Source organism: Stegastes partitus, unplaced genomic scaffold (assembly GCF_000690725.1).
Source record: "Stegastes partitus isolate 25-593 unplaced genomic scaffold, Stegastes_partitus-1.0.2 Scaffold131, whole genome shotgun sequence".
NCBI lineage: Eukaryota > Metazoa > Chordata > Actinopteri > Pomacentridae > Stegastes > Stegastes partitus.
Genome location: NW_007577862.1, coordinates 269,351 through 286,076, shown reverse-complemented (window position 1 = coordinate 286,076; position 16,726 = coordinate 269,351). Strand labels below are relative to the sequence as shown.

The 16,726-nt window shown below is 38.9% G+C and overlaps 1 protein-coding gene across 1 annotated transcript in view; it reads left to right on the top strand.

Annotated features, from left to right (window-relative positions):
* The first annotated feature begins 5,206 nt into the window (after positions 1–5,206).
* Positions 5,207–16,726, top strand: part of LOC103355081 (collagen alpha-1(XIX) chain) — a 105,376-nt gene continuing 93,856 nt past the window's right edge. Inside the window, exons 1-8 of the mRNA XM_008278740.1 lie at positions 5,207–5,259; positions 7,835–7,956; positions 8,647–8,721; positions 8,804–8,903; positions 14,503–14,626; positions 14,725–15,000; positions 15,628–15,702; positions 16,321–16,440. Coding sequence (XP_008276962.1) covers positions 7,869–7,956; positions 8,647–8,721; positions 8,804–8,903; positions 14,503–14,626; positions 14,725–15,000; positions 15,628–15,702; positions 16,321–16,440 — 858 coding nt within the window. The 5' untranslated portion in view covers positions 5,207–5,259; positions 7,835–7,868. The remainder of the gene's footprint in view (positions 5,260–7,834; positions 7,957–8,646; positions 8,722–8,803; positions 8,904–14,502; positions 14,627–14,724; positions 15,001–15,627; positions 15,703–16,320; positions 16,441–16,726) is intronic.

Below are 16,726 nucleotides of genomic sequence, written 5' to 3'. Positions count from 1 at the left end.
ACACAATGAGCCTTAGGGGATATAAACTCTGCTTTAACCTGCAGTTAGTGTGGTCATGTCGCTTGATCACATGTCCAGGTCACTGAAAGCAGTCACTTTCAAATCAATACACTGAATGTGTCTCGTATATCAAACCACCCCTCTCACATCAGAATATCAGCAAAATGTTCTGTATTTTCTCTCTGTCAGCAGTTCCTGCTTGATGAATGTATAGACTGGTGACAAATTAAAGGAGAACAACATAATCTACCAAGATATTCCCTGATTTGGTGTTTTGATTATGATTGTGGAGAACCCTGCCGAACATATCAGTCCAAAATCACCAAACTGAGTTGAGATCTAGTGACTGTAAAGGCCGTAAGGTATGATTCGCATCATTTTCATACTCATGAAACCATTCAGTGACCCTTCATACCCTATGGATGGAACATCGTTGCCCTAGAAGACACCATTAGAATAGAAATGTTCCAGCACAGGATATAGATGATCACTAAGAACAACTTTGTATTGATATGCAGTGACCCTTTCCTGTAATGGGACAAGTGGACCCAAGCCGTGCCAGCAAAATGCCCCCCAGATCCCCTCAGTGTAAGGGTCAAGGGTTTGGGGTTTTCCTTGAATTAATCACACGTCTGTACAAAAAAAATGCAACTGCGGGAAAAACAGCTTTCCCCATTTTTCACAAAATACATTGTCTCTAAATCTAAATCAATCTCTTAACCTCAGAGCAGGACAGGTGATGGTCTTTTATGGGTAAAATAGTTGAAATGGTGTTTAGCTAGCTATTTCTTAAAATTAAGATGTGTGGGATGCCCTGGAAGCTCGACCGGATGAGACGGGGCTGTAGTCCCCAATGCAGCAGTCGTGAGTTTGAATCCCGCTCATAACCATTTGCTGCAGGTGTCTCCCCATTCTTCTCCCCCCTTTCCTCTCTCTCTCTACTGCTTTGAATAAAGGCAAAAAGCTCCCCAAAAAATATTTTTAAAAATTTAGATGTGGGTTAAAAAAGCACTAGAAAATGTTCACAATTCCTTTTAGATTTTAGGTTGCAGTAAGACGGTTTGAAAGAAGTGAGTTGTTTCTACTTGGTATCTTCATTAATGGTCAAGACTATATTAAAAATTTAGACTAAGATGTTTTTTGTTAGGTGTTTTTCACAGTATTGAAAATTATGAATGCTTCTTAAATTGTCACTCTTTTTTAAGCAAGAGAAGGCATTCGCCAAGTAACTTAGGTTCTAATCTGGTATTTGACAAACCACTGAACTTAAACGTGCTATCCGGTGTATTTGTCTCGACTAATTGCTTGTTTTTTTTCACCACAACATGTTGATATTGTTGTGAGGCAGTCACCATTTCTATCCATGCATAGCTGACGCAAATGCTTATCATCACCCTTGTGAAACCTCACAAATTCAATCATTTAGGGCACAAACCACAGTTAAGCACGCCGATTGTGAATATCGCAGGGGTAAGGAATCTCTAAAAGGGCAATTTCTGGCATATATGTCTTGGAATATTTTTCGAGTCTTGTCGGAAGGGCGCCAAACATGTAAATGTAATGTCTTGGGGTCGAAATCAGCATGACCATCTGTTACTTGCCACATCCTGCTATCTCCCTCGTTATCCGACTTTTCATTGTCTATTAAAGCTGAAATGCCATGAAAATAATATTTCAAAGGGCAATTCCCCAGAACTGCTACAAGAGTCTAGAGGCGTACTTCTGCCGAGAGAGAACTGTTTTTAGTCTGCTGTTAGGGACTAATTTCACACATAATTTATGACCTTTGACATCTGTTTGTTTTTCCGTATCCCAGCACATAAGAAGCAAGGTTCAAGGTTCACGGTTAGGATTAGTCTAATATTAAATTGCGTCGCAAAATGCGAGAGAATCATGAAACACGTATACAAAACAGTGACAGAGGTCAAAGTGATGGCCAGACTTGCATTTGTAATGGTCTGAGGTGAAAAAGGGGGCATCTTGGGAAGTTCAGTAGAGAAAACGTGAATAGAACTAAATTTTAACAGTTCGTGTGTTTAAAAAAATAAAAAGTAAAAAATCAGCAGCAGTGTGTCTTTTGGAAACAATCTCCGAGTAGTCTGGATAATCCACAGACCACACTGTGAGCAGTTTCCATTGGCCGGAAGAAATGTTTATGAAAAGTTGACAGCTTATGATTAAGTGAGGATTTTAAGGAAGGCACAAGGAAAACCTCAACCCAACACCACAGAGGGCAACAGCCACGATCCAGCTTAGCTTTTCACAACAGTGCGAGAAGGGGATTATGTTCAAAATAAATGATGCTAAGGCAGAAAACGTTGGGCTTTTATCAAACTCTATTGATCTCATTCTCGGAAATTAAAGGTGGTGACTTGTTTTCTGCTGACGGCCACTTTATCTGTATAGTGGTGGCAAAGGTAGTTTAGGCAATGCAGTCTGCAGATAACATTTTATAGGTTTCTGAAAGCAGAATATATACAATTTCAAGGTTATGTCAAGCTATGTTGTTAGGATTAGTAATTGACATTTAGACTTTAGCAAGTTGAAATGCAACTCTAATACTTCTTATAGTTTGGTGCCAGATTTTGACGACTCCAGGTGCACACAGAAGGAAGGAATGTATCATATGGTGAAAACATTAGCTGTCCAATACTAGCTGATGTAAACACTTTAAAAGGCATATGTGAAGTTTATGTTCACCCTTGATCTAGCATATGAGATAGACCCCAGAGCTTTACTTTCTGTCTCACATGTACTTTACTCTATCATACAAATTTTTCATGACTCATTCTGTTCCTAATGACTTCATTGTTTTCTGTTTCTGTTTCAACTGGTGCTTTTAAATAAATGCCATTAGGATCCCGGGGGACCCAGTTGCATTTGAGAACATGCTTGACCTAAGTCCTCATTCGAAGTATTACACAACAGAGGCACTCCTTCAGTTACTTTGAAGGAGGCAGGTATAGATTTCTTCATGTGATCCGTCAATGACCCTAATTACTGCTTTTCCTACAATACAATGATGTTCACATCAGAAATACTACACATCAAGTCAGGATAAATGAATGTTTTATGGCGGTCAAATTAAATGTTTATGTTCTATTATGCATGATAAAACTGAAATAGCCTGTCATGCATATGATTGACTTCAATCAGACGTGGGGTGAGTGTGGGAAAAAAAAACCCTCAAATGTTAAACATTTTTGAAGGTGTAGAGGGAGAGGGCATGAAGATGAGGTGGCCAAGGTTGTCTGTGCCATTTCTCAGATCTCCAAGATGTGCTTGGCTGTAATAAATCTAGAATATATCAGTATGATATAGGGTTGGTGTTAGTTTTGGGATATCTATGAAAGGCAGATCCTAATTGGATGCATTGGGATTGCTATAACTTTGAGACATATAAATATAACATACATAATGTTTACTTGGAATTACTGTAAATTAAGTGATCCCAGAATCAAAGGATGATAAATAAGGTTTCGAGTAATAGTGTAGATTGTACTTCAATTTGTATAAAAGAAAAGTATATATTTCTATTTCTTTAGTGTCATTTTTTTCCAGATAGGATTGATTACATAACTTATAATGTTTTCAGAAGAAACTTTTGCTATGGTTTGGATGGTTGTTTTGTGTAAGCAGTTTATCACTATGTTGGTAGGATTACAGTTTAGTGCTTCATGCCATTTCCACAATGGCCCCAGTGTTGCCCCAAACCTGAAAGGGTCAGTTCACCCCACTCAAACTCCCTCACTCACTTATACACACAGACACACACACTCATACAAATTCTGTGTCTGAGCAAATCAATCACTTCATGTTGGAATTACATCACAGTGGCAGCAACAAAGCCCAACAAAAAAATCAATTTTAACAAAATTGAGCTTTATAATATTTGGATTAAAATAATCTCACTCTTACAGAGTTTTTTAGTTTATTTTTTTTTAAATACAAAATGCTAACTTTATTAAAAAACAATCCTTGTATGTTAGCTGTAAGAAAACAGTTATAGAGTTCACTCAGAACAAAATAAAAGATTAAAGTATAAAAGATGTAAAGAAATGCAGAGAGTAGAGAGGGGAAAATGCTTTATTTTATATTTATATATGTATGAAAAAAGCTCTCAAATACAGCCACCTGCTTCATTTGAATTCTCAGTCCTTTATGGCATGTTTTTTTTTCGTGCTTTCTTTCAACACACTGCTGAAAAGTGTATCCCCGTGTGTGTCCCTGCGGTGAAAGGGAGGGTGCATTAAAATCATCTGTCTAAACAGTTACATGTGGGGAGTCTGAACACCTGTTTCTGTGGACCTGGTGTCTGCAAACGTTGCTGTGTTGTTTTAAGTAAAAGAAGAAGAAGAAAAAACTTCAAGAGGTTAAAATACTTCAGATTTAACCTTCACAGTTTGAGCCAGTTTTATTGACACATAAATAGCCTGTAATCACACCGATGTGACAAATGGAAAGCCCGTCCACACATAAGCAGACAGGCACAAAGCAGGAATTAACAGAACCCTGCATTTAAAACTCTTGCAGACACAAGCCAATGTTAAAGTTGTTGCCTTCCGTATAGCAAGTGTAGTATTGCAACATGGCATTTGTCTTCTGACTAAAATAGTATGCGGTTTGCTTGCAGCGCCCAGGACTGCCTTTAAAACTAAAAGCTGCCACTTCATTGTGTCATCTATTCCACTCATGTCAGAGTGTAATTTCTGTGCTGTGGGGCAGATGAATAGATAGATTTGGATCGAGATGAATAGCCTGTTAACACATCTTCTTTTTTTTTTTATATTCTCCCAAGAGGCTTTTTTTTTTCACTTTTAAGCTTCACTTACTGCTAATAACACACTTTAAGCCAAGTTAAAGGCTGTGCAAATCCATATGATTCAGGCCTTTTATTTAGAACATTTTGATAAAAAAAAAAAAAATCACAATGCATCAAACGGTGTTTAATTCCCGCACCTGGCTCAAGTTAATAGGAGAGTTTGTCTGAACAGCCGCTGGGCATGTATTTCCCCCCTTAATGTGGAGGCTTTCAGTGTGTTTGCTCAAGTCTCTGTCAGTGTATTTCAGTAATAATGACTGAGTGGGAGGGCCACTCGGTGCAACTAATAAGGACCGCGATCGAGCAAGCGATCCCACTGTGACTTTTATTTCCAAGTCCTGGAATCCGGAATCGGACTGATCGTAATCACACATGGATTATGCTTTTGTCGCTGTTTTTGGTTTGTTTCTGCCTTAGAGGAAACTTTATCAGCAACTGTAAGTACTTATAGATCAATTTAATTCCTCGCTCATTTTTTTTTGTTTTTTGAAAAATATCATTATAACGTAATAATCGGCGTGTTTTGCCCATTGAAAGTACCGTTATGGGGAATAGTTGCATCTCTGATCGCTTGGTTTTGTTTATTTTTTATTTATTGTGCAACGTCTTGATGCGTCTTAACTTGAGCGCTCGGTGGGACGCGTGCCTTCTGAACAGGTTATTTCTGATTTATGAACGCTCTGCAGCGGTAAACACGAGTCGTGTTGCATCAATTTGTTAGAAGAAAAAAAAAGAAAAAGAGCGACAACATCCCGCAATTATTATTAAAAAAATAATACTAATAAAAAAATAATAAAAAAAGCGTCCAGCCAATCAGCTGTCGCGTAGAGCAACACGCTTCTTTGAATATTGGAGAGTTTTTGCCTCTGAGTTATTGCCATTGATCGGAGAGAATGAATGATGGAGGCACAGAGCGGACTATAAGTTATGTGTCCAAGGTTTCTCTCTCTGCCTGCTCCTATCTCAAGCTGTGACATATGTGATACAGCCCACACTGTGCCACTGTGTCAATTTATAGGATTTAAATCGATGCAGGTTTGGTTCCAGCACCCCCCCATCTACTACACTGCATATGGAGAAAAAAAAATAAACAAAAAAAATAGAAGGAAAAAAAAACTCCTACACAATCTGGAATAACTGTGAATGTAGGAGCTGCGTGTATTGCATGCATTTGCAGAAATGACATGGAATAACATTACACCTTCACACAGACAGGGAATGTGATCCCTCTGTAGTGCTGCTTGTCTTTCGACCCATGCATGGTTGTAGTTGTAAGTGGCATGGTCACTTCATCTCCATGCGCCATGATACACTGTAAAGGCCTGCATGCAAAAGAAAAAAAAAAAAAACTTTATGATCCGGTGGGAGAAAGAGGGGAAAGGCTTGCAGCAGCATGGACTGGAATTAATCAGAGGGGAGAAATTAATTTGGATACGACTGAGGCAGTTAAAGAAGGAACGTTTAGTGAAAGAAAAAAAATACTATTGGTCACACTTTGTGAGGCCCTGCATATAAATTAACTTAATGTGTTGTGGCTGTATTATGGTGTTAGGAGGTCAAGTTCAGCACTCTGCTATGTCTTCAGCCATTTCGTCCTGGTTGAAATAGATGAATTTGCACCTGGAGGGAAGGATTTTATGCTTATAGTCGTTGCTGCAGCTGTGTTTTCACAAAACTGTTGCAGGTAGGCTGGGGGGGAAAAAAAAGAAAAAAAAAGTGCGTTGACAATCATGATTTTCTGTACGATCAAGAATCTGAAGCGTGTGATTTTGTTGCAAGAGGATAATTGTGATAGTATTTCAGTGTCACGTCTATGTGTGCAGCTTTTTTTTGAGGCTTTATTCATTCTTTTATTCAGTTTGGTGACCTTGCAATTCCTTTACAAACAGCATCTGAAATAGTTTTTAATTTTTGAGTTTGGTTCATATGTATCAGGAACGCAGAAGTTGCTGAAAGTGTTTGAGTAGGAATAGTTCACAAAGACCGAGTGCACTTTATTGCCTGCACTTTGCAGCAGACTCTCACCGTCCACGATGACTCTACCCAAAAAATGTACGCCGCCTTTGCAATGGCACGAGAGCAATGCAGAAGATTTGATTTGGCAGCATAGTCGCATTTTTCGAAAGACTTGCTTGTAACTGGAGGTTTCCAGGTTTGATCCTTGAATGTGACGTCCTTGAACAAGACATTGCAGACAGCTTACACATCAAAACACAGCAAAGTGTTAATAGAGTACTACACAAACAGATCAGGGCCTTGGCGTTCAGACTAAAATCAAACAATGAAATACTCAGAGCCCACAACTGTGTGTTGAACTTCTATAATCGCTCTGTCGGTCAAACTGTGAGCTGAATTTGGAATATGAATTAAAAGTCATCTTAGGAGGAGACGTACAGACCTAATGAATTACAAACTTATGGAGAACAAGAGTCAGCCTGGCTCAGTGGTTAACAAGCAAAACGGTAACACAAACATAGCTAAGGGTATAATGATTCTGCTGGAGTATAGTCATCTGCATTCATCCCTGTATGGGAGGTGTTAATGAGAACTAATGAATGAAGGACTCACAAGTGCATTCTCCATGCTGACTGACTTTACATAAATACACAAAGAGGCTTTAGGGACGTGTGAGTGCATGTAAGAGCTGAGTGGAAAATAGGAGAATCAGACATGAGTTAGGATGTTAATTCCACTTTAATGCTCATTTTGATCGGAATTAACAGACCTGATCTGAAGACAATAGATGGTTATGATGTGTAATTTCTGCCACAGATTGGAAAGTTTTATCTGTCATATGTTTGCTCAGAGACACCTGACTGTTCCAGTGTGAGGCTGACTGAATGAAGTCAAAGTTGCAAAAGCAAGTTTATCATGAAAGTCAATTGAGCCACTATGAGTTACGCATTTATTGGCTCATACATACATTTTTTTAATCAAGGTTGCCTAAGACATGTGTTTCATTTCAATTTTACCGACCTGAATTTAAAACGAAACTGTCCTGTTTGAACTCAGGTTTTCAGGTGGACTGCTTTCTAGCCTCAGAGCCATGATTTGCTTGCTAGGATGGACTGCTTTCATTTGGACTGTGAATTCCATTCCTTGCACTTTTGGGATGGCAGTAAGTGAACAAACAGGTATGTGATTTTTTTGTTGTCCTCAACTTTTTCCGTCTGCAGCAGCACATTCCTTTCGACGAGAAAAGATTGTCGATAGTTTGGCAACAAAGCACCACCTGCAGTGTCTTGAACTGCGCTTTTGTTAACACAAAGCCAGACAAAACGAATTATCTTCTTCGAATGTGGAGGTAAAGAACAGATAGACAGAGAGGCGTTATATCTGTCATGAATAAAAAGCTGTTCTTTAAATAATAGTGTTTGAAAACATCACATTTTATCCCAAATTGAAGTCTGAGTTAATGCATATCGACAAACATGTTGTTGTTATTATTGCAATGCTATTATTTCGCCTCAGCTTTACATTAGTGAAAGTATTGCAGAATTATCAGTATTCATAAAGTCAGTTTTGGTATCACTAATCTGTGCTTGTCTCTAAATTGAATTTCTGAGTCTTGTCTCTTACAGTTGTTTTTCAAAGTTTAAACAAAAGTTCCGAAGATTAATGGGGAAAAACAACTGAACAGTTTTTCTGCTCTGATGTTGATTTCTCATGAAGCAGTTTTTGCTTTCAGAATCAGAGGAAATGCACTGTGGAAATTACTTCATGATTCACTTCATCACTGTCTCCTCTAAAATACCAGCGAACTGATTCGAAATATAAACAAACATCTGCACCCAAACAACTTCTTGGTGGCTTTTTCCCCATAGATGGCTCATGTCCCGCTCTGACCGTAGAGGAACACAGGTTTAAGGATGTTTTAGATCGTCCCCTGCAAATCACAGGTACGCGCCGAGTGACGGCTTCGTAAATAAGTCTGCAAGCGGTTTGTTTAAAGATAGTAACACATTACGATCCCGTTCACAGGATTTGATCTCACAGAAAAGTTTCTCCTCCGAAAGGGAACAATCACAGAAGAGCTGCCGTCGTTCCGATTAGGAAGCAGTCCACTTATTAAGCCGACAAAGTAAGTGTGTGTTTACATTCTGCATCATTTGGGTTGTTGTTCATTGTAGCATGTCAGGACACTGCGCTGTGCAAATGAGCAGTGCTAAAGTGCAGGCTAGTACCGGTTTTGCTTCCTCATGTTCAGGTTGTAAGTATGAAGTGCTGATTATTTCTTAAGAGTCAAACATTGCAAGACTCTGTGATATAAGTAGCGAAATTTTTACACCTACTATAGATATTTGTTGTGCAGATCAGGATGAGACTTGAAGTTTTTGGATCTGTGAGTTTTCTAGAGAAAAAAAAAAAACCCTAAACAAAACAGCATTGCTCATTTTGATGAAAGGGCTGAACTGAGACAGCCCTGATATGCCCTGCTCAGAGCAATAGTTCCATTTGCCTTGGCTAATAAGGGCAAGCAGTGAGGTGAGCTGGTAGACAGGGAATAATTTGAACAGAATTAATATATATTGCATTTATTCTAGAAGTCTCCTAAGGGCAAAAAGTGGGACATAAAGGACAGAAAAAAGTCTGAGGACGTATAATAAGACAGGAATATTAAAATAACTACATAAATGACACACTAAGGTGCCATTTACTGAAGACCTTTATTCCCTGGTCAACTGGCAGAGCCGTGCTGTGACTTCACATTGCTGATGCTTATGCGATGATATAGTGGTCATTTGATTTGATATAATATTTATAAAGGTCCATTGCGCTTTTACATTCAGTCCCAGTTGTATCAGAAAAAAAAGACCAGTGGCATATATGAAGCTGTAATGGCTGCCCAGCTCGGCTTTACTGTGACGCGTTGGGTTTTGAAAAATGTGCCCCGATGTTCATTGTTTTGTGTCCTTAGGTTGTAACAGTGAAAGAGAACACTTTGTCATTCTTCCAGGAGGTGGGGAGGATATTTTTAGTATTTTTACATGGCATGCAACTGTAAACATTTACTGCCACTCTCTCTGGCAAGGTGAAAGAATCTTTGAGCCAGGTGATTTGTGATCTGCTTCCCTGTTCAGTCAACCAGCTGAAAATACATTTACTTCAGCCCTTCGCTCAGTCTGGGCTCCGCAGTGCAAGAAGATGCTGGTTCTCAGTGACGCTGCTGACAGTGTCATTGGTTATAGTGGTAAGACTGCGATCCCTCTCATATCCAATTATCTAAGTACTTTGACAGGTGATACTGCATGTCAGCTGAGGAGGGAAAGCGAGGGCAATCGCATGAAGCAGGAGGCCCCTCTGCCCCTGCCACAGCCACTAAAACATTGCTCACTTTACTCGCAGGATATGCAGCAATAGATGCCTGATTCTCTAGATCTGGCTGATGTTCTGCCAACTCCTTGGCACAAAACACATTATGGTACATAGATCACAGCTGACACACTTATGGAACATTCATGTGAGGTGACGAATTGCCCTACAAAATGCTACTTGTGTTCATCCGTGCAGCATTAAAGGACACTTGCTGCAGTTGTTCGCTGTCATTAGAAGCATATCTCTGTCTGGTCTTGTACTAATTTTCTATCTCGCATCTGATATATTTAACATTCATATGTGCTACTTTACATTTAAAGTAAGTACAGCTTCACTTTACAGGGTTTCCTGTGTAGTTAGGCAGCTTAAAGTCTTCGAGGTTCAGTGGAGCTTTTCTTTGTTCAAATGTTGAGCAAAAGAAGCTCAAGGAGCACTTTCTTTTTGCTATCTGCAGTTAGGTAACAGGCAGTCACACTGGACTAAGTGTTTTGGGGTTTTTTTTTTTTTTTTTTACTGACTACAGTTGTTTTTAGCAAAACAAAACAAGTAAAAAGGTAGGATGTCCACTTTTCGTATATATCTTTACACATATTTAGTTTTATTTGTGCTTTTTTGGACAAAAAAAAAACATTCTTAGCTCTTTTTGTTCCTCTTAAGCCTGAAAGACTAAGACAAACCATAAGAAACTGTCACTATGACATATAGCATGATGAAAAAGTAAGTAATAATAATCAGACCACATCACATCTGAAAAATGTATAGTCAGATTATAGCTACATTGTCAGCGATTACTTTATTGCAGTTTGGTTAAGTCTTTGAAATATGGATATTTTGAAATCCTGAAAATGTTTTTAAAAAAGAATCCATTGCACCCAATGCTATCAGCTCATGAAAAGTGCATCTCACATATAGTGTTTCTTAGACAAGGCGCTCTACTTTGTGGCGAGGGGAAACAAAAAACAGTGCTGAGTCAAGGTGGAAGGTTCAAGTACCATCAGTTCCTCTAATATAGGCTTCCATTCCTGGCAGTATCTCCTTTGATTAGGAAACAGCCACAACAGAAAATCACACAAGAGAGCATCCCACACATTACAGAATATATGATACACCAGTAGTTTGTGCCAGGGCTGCTTTTGTAAGGTTAATTTAATTTGACCAAGTGCAAATGATGAAGATGCAAAATGCATCTTATTTGCTTTGAACATGTTTTTGGTGCGTAAAGAGGAAGAAAAAGAATATTTGTTTAAGTCAGAATTCTTGTGACAATATGTTTTCCATATGATTTTGAAATACTCCAAAAGCAATCCAAACATATTCAGGTTAGATTACATTTTTTTCCTTTTTTTTTTGTAATCCAATATATTACATTAGTAATTACACAAATTGACACATGTGATGTGTAAGTAATCTCATCCAACCCTGATCTGTTTTTCTTCATAATTTTTCTCTGTAATATAATAATCATCTCTCATTTCAAATCTCAGTGGTAATAACACATCTTTTGAATGTGGCCACAGAGTCTCATAATGTGGTTTGCGCTGTGTTCAGACTGAGATATAGAGTATCGAATCACCACGGTTTGTGTTTGTCTGTCAGTCTGTGGTTTCAGCGGTTTCTGACTGTGTCAGCTAATTAATCATATAGGCTCACAGTAGTCAATACAGTCCAGCTGACACTGTAGTTATGTCATAAACCTCTGAACTGGTTCTGAAATATGCAGTTTATAAGTGCTTATTTGGATTTTTTATTATTATTTCTTGTTTAGAACCATATGAACCATATACATATATGTTTAGAACCTTTTAGTCTCACACACCTAATTGCACTGTAGAGTGCTTGAACTACCCTGTACTTACTGTCAAACCCTTTTCTATATATATATGAAAGTTGTTTTCTACATGTTAAGTAATGATTTAATGTAGTCACGTTGACGAATCACACATGTTTTTTTTTAATGTTTCTCTGCTCTTGGTGGCTTGTTGTTATTGCAAGGATCTTGCAGTGCTCTCTGTTATTTAGGTGTGCAGAGGAACATTATTTTACACTGGAATGACAATGAATACGTATCTCAGTTAAACACATGCACGTTCACTTTTATAGAGTCTCTTCACAAGTGAAGTATTCTTCTTCCAGATCATAGGCATGCATTTGATTTAGTTTGATAACAGGCACTTTTGTATCATGCTGGCAAGCATTCTTCCACGTTTAAACGGAAAAGTGGACTCACGCTGAGAAGAAGTTATAGTGTTTGCCAGCACAAATGATGGATTTACCGTGTAAACTGTCATGGCTGAGTCCGCTTTGATCCGTGGGAGGATTGGGTGTCAGTAATCGGCACGTGGAGGTTTGATTGTTTCAACTACAGCAATTCGATTCCTCCTGACACATTTTAAAGAATCCGCATGGATAGGATGTCTCACAAAGCGGGACGCTAAAGTCGCTTCCGTGAGATTGTCTACCACACCGGTAGTGTTGCTGTGACATTCTGTCAAACCATTGTCTCTGATTATACAAGGGGTAGTGTCAGCCAAGCAATATGCGCGGTCAAAGGCATGTTCCGAGAGTGCTGATAGTTTCCAGAAAGCACACGGTCATTCCTTGTAAAAATGGAATTAGTTCTGATTATAACTCCTGTGTGCCAGAGTGTTACTCTGAGCAAATTAGTTCTATTTAAATGGCACTTGTAGGAGACGGGGTTGGCAGAATCACGTGTAGTATTTTGTAGAAGTCGTACTGGCAGTGAAAGATAGATAAGAGCAAGGAGAATAAAATCAGATCCTTTTCATTGGCTCATTTTCAGACACCTAAAAAGGTGTACTTTTTTCTCAAAGAATCACACAAACAATGTTCAAACCAACCGACACTGCGCTCCAGGTTTAGCCACTTAGCCGCTGAGGGCAGTCAACACGAGGTCAAGAACTTTAACCCTCCGGGCCCTCAGAGATCAACTGTGCCGCACTGTAGACAGGTCGTGTTTTGAAATGAGAGTAGGCTGAGTTAGGGACTTTGAAAAGAAGGCTATGAACTCTTGCGCCCTAAAAAAAAAAAAAACAGCCTTGCAGTAAATTCTACGCAGTATCTCAGTTGTAATGAAACTTCTTGAATTTATTAAGTTCCATAGGTGTAGTGCATGAAGCTCTCAAAGTTCTCCCATACGCTTTAATTTAATATTACGCCTTGCCTTTTATAGTAATGTTTAATACATTTAGTACAATCAGGTACAGTATGTGCAACCTTGTAATATTCTATGCTGAATTTATTGTAAAATTCCCTTTTTTTTTTTTTTTTTTATAAATTGCCATGTCACTTTTGATATTGAATTGCAGCTGAAATAGTCCTTTAGCCCCTGGGCAACAAATGACCTTCCCAGTCCTCGGTCTCTCACAGAAGCATTTGATTTTTCGGGAGCTTTAACTTGGTGTATTTATCATTTTAGTCATGTACCGTTTACACCAAAATCTCAAAGAATTCGAGGGACACAATAGCAGAGGGTATGAAGCTCTGAGAGAATAGGAGATGATATATTGGAGTGAAAACTAATTTCCAACCTGTCTGAGGATACTCGCTCTCTTCCTCCCCCGGGCTGTGCTCTGCCTTCTCAATGACCTTATCATTGCATTATTATTATTTTTGCTGATCTTGATTTATTATGTTTATGCTCTTCCACTTTTAGTTGTTAATTTGAGTTTGGACTTAGGGCTAGGGTTATAGTATTTTGAAGGATACCCTGTTTTGTTGTGTGTGTGTGTGTTTTTTTTAAATGCAATGTAAAGAATTAAGAAGAGGAGACGGGGTTCGGGTTGAGAGATGAGTTAGTGAATAAGCTGTAATTCATTTGAGAGTGGGTGTGATCTGAAATATGATGTTGTTTTTTTCCCTATATGTTTTCCTTTTTTTCATCTTTGGCTTGCGCACATTTTTTTTCTGTGTTATTTGACTTTCCAGAGCAGCTGAGGTCATAGACATAAACCTATAGCTGCTCTGCACTAGGCATGTGTAGGACACGGGAGCTTGGTGAGGTAAAAGATTGGCCTCTTTGACTTTGGATCAATGTCTATATGCTTTCATTATCTGAATGACAGGGAAGCCTGTATAAAATTCATCAAGTTAAATGGAATCATGTTTGTCAGGTTTATTTATGTGAATGTCTCTGCAGCAAGAGGATACTGAAATGTTTTATTGATCTCTGAAGTTGATTGGCTGCTTCATTATTCAGCCACTGAAAGCTTTAAACTGGTTTACGTTCAATATTGAGAAAAGACACCAGAGACTGCTATCTTCAATTTTTTAGGATATTTTAATAATCAGTTTAATATTGATATTCTGTGAGAATCTGACTCCGTTTTTATAATGTTTCTTTTTAGATCAATTTTTCCAAATGGGCTCCCAAGTGAGTACTCCCTTGTCTCCATCCTCCGGGTAAGAAGAACCACTAAAAAAGACCGCTGGTATCTTTGGCAGATATTTGACCAATCAGGAGGCAGTCAGGTGAGCCCAACTGTATGTGTTAATATCAGTATCTACAAATATATGGCGTGTTGGATTTTTCTCTTGTCCTGTTTTTAAAGTCTTCTTTTTCCCTTTAGGTGTCTGTTGTGGTCGATGGTGGTAAGAAGGTGTTGGAGTTTTCTTCCCAGGGCTCGCTAAAGAACACCCTCCGCTACACTTTTAAGAGCCGTGACCTACATGCCCTCTTTGATCGCCAGTGGCACAAGCTGAGCATTTCTCTTCAGAGCAACATAGTCTCCATTTACATGGACTGCAAGCTAATAGAAAGAAGACTGACTGATGAGAGGGACAGCATTGACCCCAATGGGCGCACACTCATCACTACACGAGTAGAGGACGGACGACCTGTAGATGTACGTCCCCTGCTAACTTTTTAAATATTTTTTGTCTTTAGCTAAATCTACTCTATGAGGTCGGAGGATTCTCCAGTGTTTGGTGCACTTGTTTTGTTATTCATCTCCACTTTTGATCAATTGTGTGCCACTCCGCTTAGAAAAAAAAAAAATCCTCTCCATTCCCAACATGCTTCAGGGGCATATTCAGATTTGTAATCTGTCTAAATCCTCCATTGTTCCATGTGTGTTAGTGTCATTCTCAGACATGCCCCCAAAGTGCTAAAAACATAAGAACAGCTTTGCCATTTGTCACCAATACTTCTGAGTGGATTCTGGCTTAAGCAGGATTAACAACTGACTTTTAACACCATTTGATTGGTAGAATATTTAAGTCAGTATCACTAAAAAAATGTAGATGTCATGCAAGAGTTAAAGCTTTTTAAAGTGTTTGGACCCTGTGTTTTTAAGCCAATTTGCCAGCGATGGAAATCGCAGGACAACTTAATGCTAGAACAGCTAACATCTGAACAAATTGTCTTAACCAGTGAAGCCCAGACATTTGTCAGTTACAAGAGGAGCATGATGCAATAATGAAACCATTGTGTGAGGCTGTGATGGTCCATTAATGTGAGCTCTTTTCCACAGATTGAACTGAAACAAATCCTAATCTACTGTGACCCTTATATGGCTGAGTTGGAAAACTGCTGTGAGCTACAAGAGGTAACATGCTTGAACATCTCAGTGCAAAACTAACACCTACTGTTTGTTGTAAATTGGAAAATCAGGGGTAAGGGGTGTCTGCTTTTCTGTTTTTAATTTATTCTGCAACTTAGGAAATAAATGACATGATACAATAAGTTTTTCTTAAGATATTCAGAGACAATAGCTGTAATGACATACTTTAGAAGGTCCTGCACATGTAATAAATGTCCTGCAGTACCTGACTGGCTTCGTTATGATCAAACATTTAAGGATTTTGTTTGTGTCTCTTTTACAAGAACATGCATCCACGGAAAGTAACTTAATAACTCCCATCACCATAAAGTCAATAAGAGCTAATGTTACAGTGATTCCAAATGGAGAGATGGCCTTTGACCCCTCACCATTACATCTCTCCATAAGTACACTGTCACGCCAGTGTAAAGTTACTCTCGGGGAATTGTCACAGCCTTGAGAAGGACTTATCAGTGTCGCTTCACTGCACAGCCACATAAACATGAAGTGCAGGTTGCTTGTGCAAAGCGTGCGACATCAAGGCGGATTGTGGAGTTTCTTTTGCCCTGAAGCAAATGTAACAAAGGAAGGTGTCTAAACGGTGAAATTTCTGTATTGATCCAGTGTGGAGCAAAGACGACATTTAATGGGACTTCCCCTCCCCTGGATACAGAGCCGATCCCCCAGATGCTGTCTCAGCCGCTCTCACAGTCAATTGACAGATGTCACTGTCCGGCTGAAAAGGTACAATCAATTCCCACCCCCCAACAAGGGTCTCTAATTGAGTGAGTGTAATGGCTATTCTAACTGAACCAGCACTGATTTGGCACCACGTGTACTCAATCCTTTATGGGCACTAAGCTGCCATTTAAAAGACACTTATGCCAAAAAGTGTTTTCCTTGGAAGCCAACCAAACACAGTATAGCCATAATCTATTAGTAAACACAGGTATAATTCTCCTGAGCAGTGTAAATTCGCACCGTGCAATCGATTTTGTGGAAATGCAGAAGGTCTCATTTGGCTGTAGAT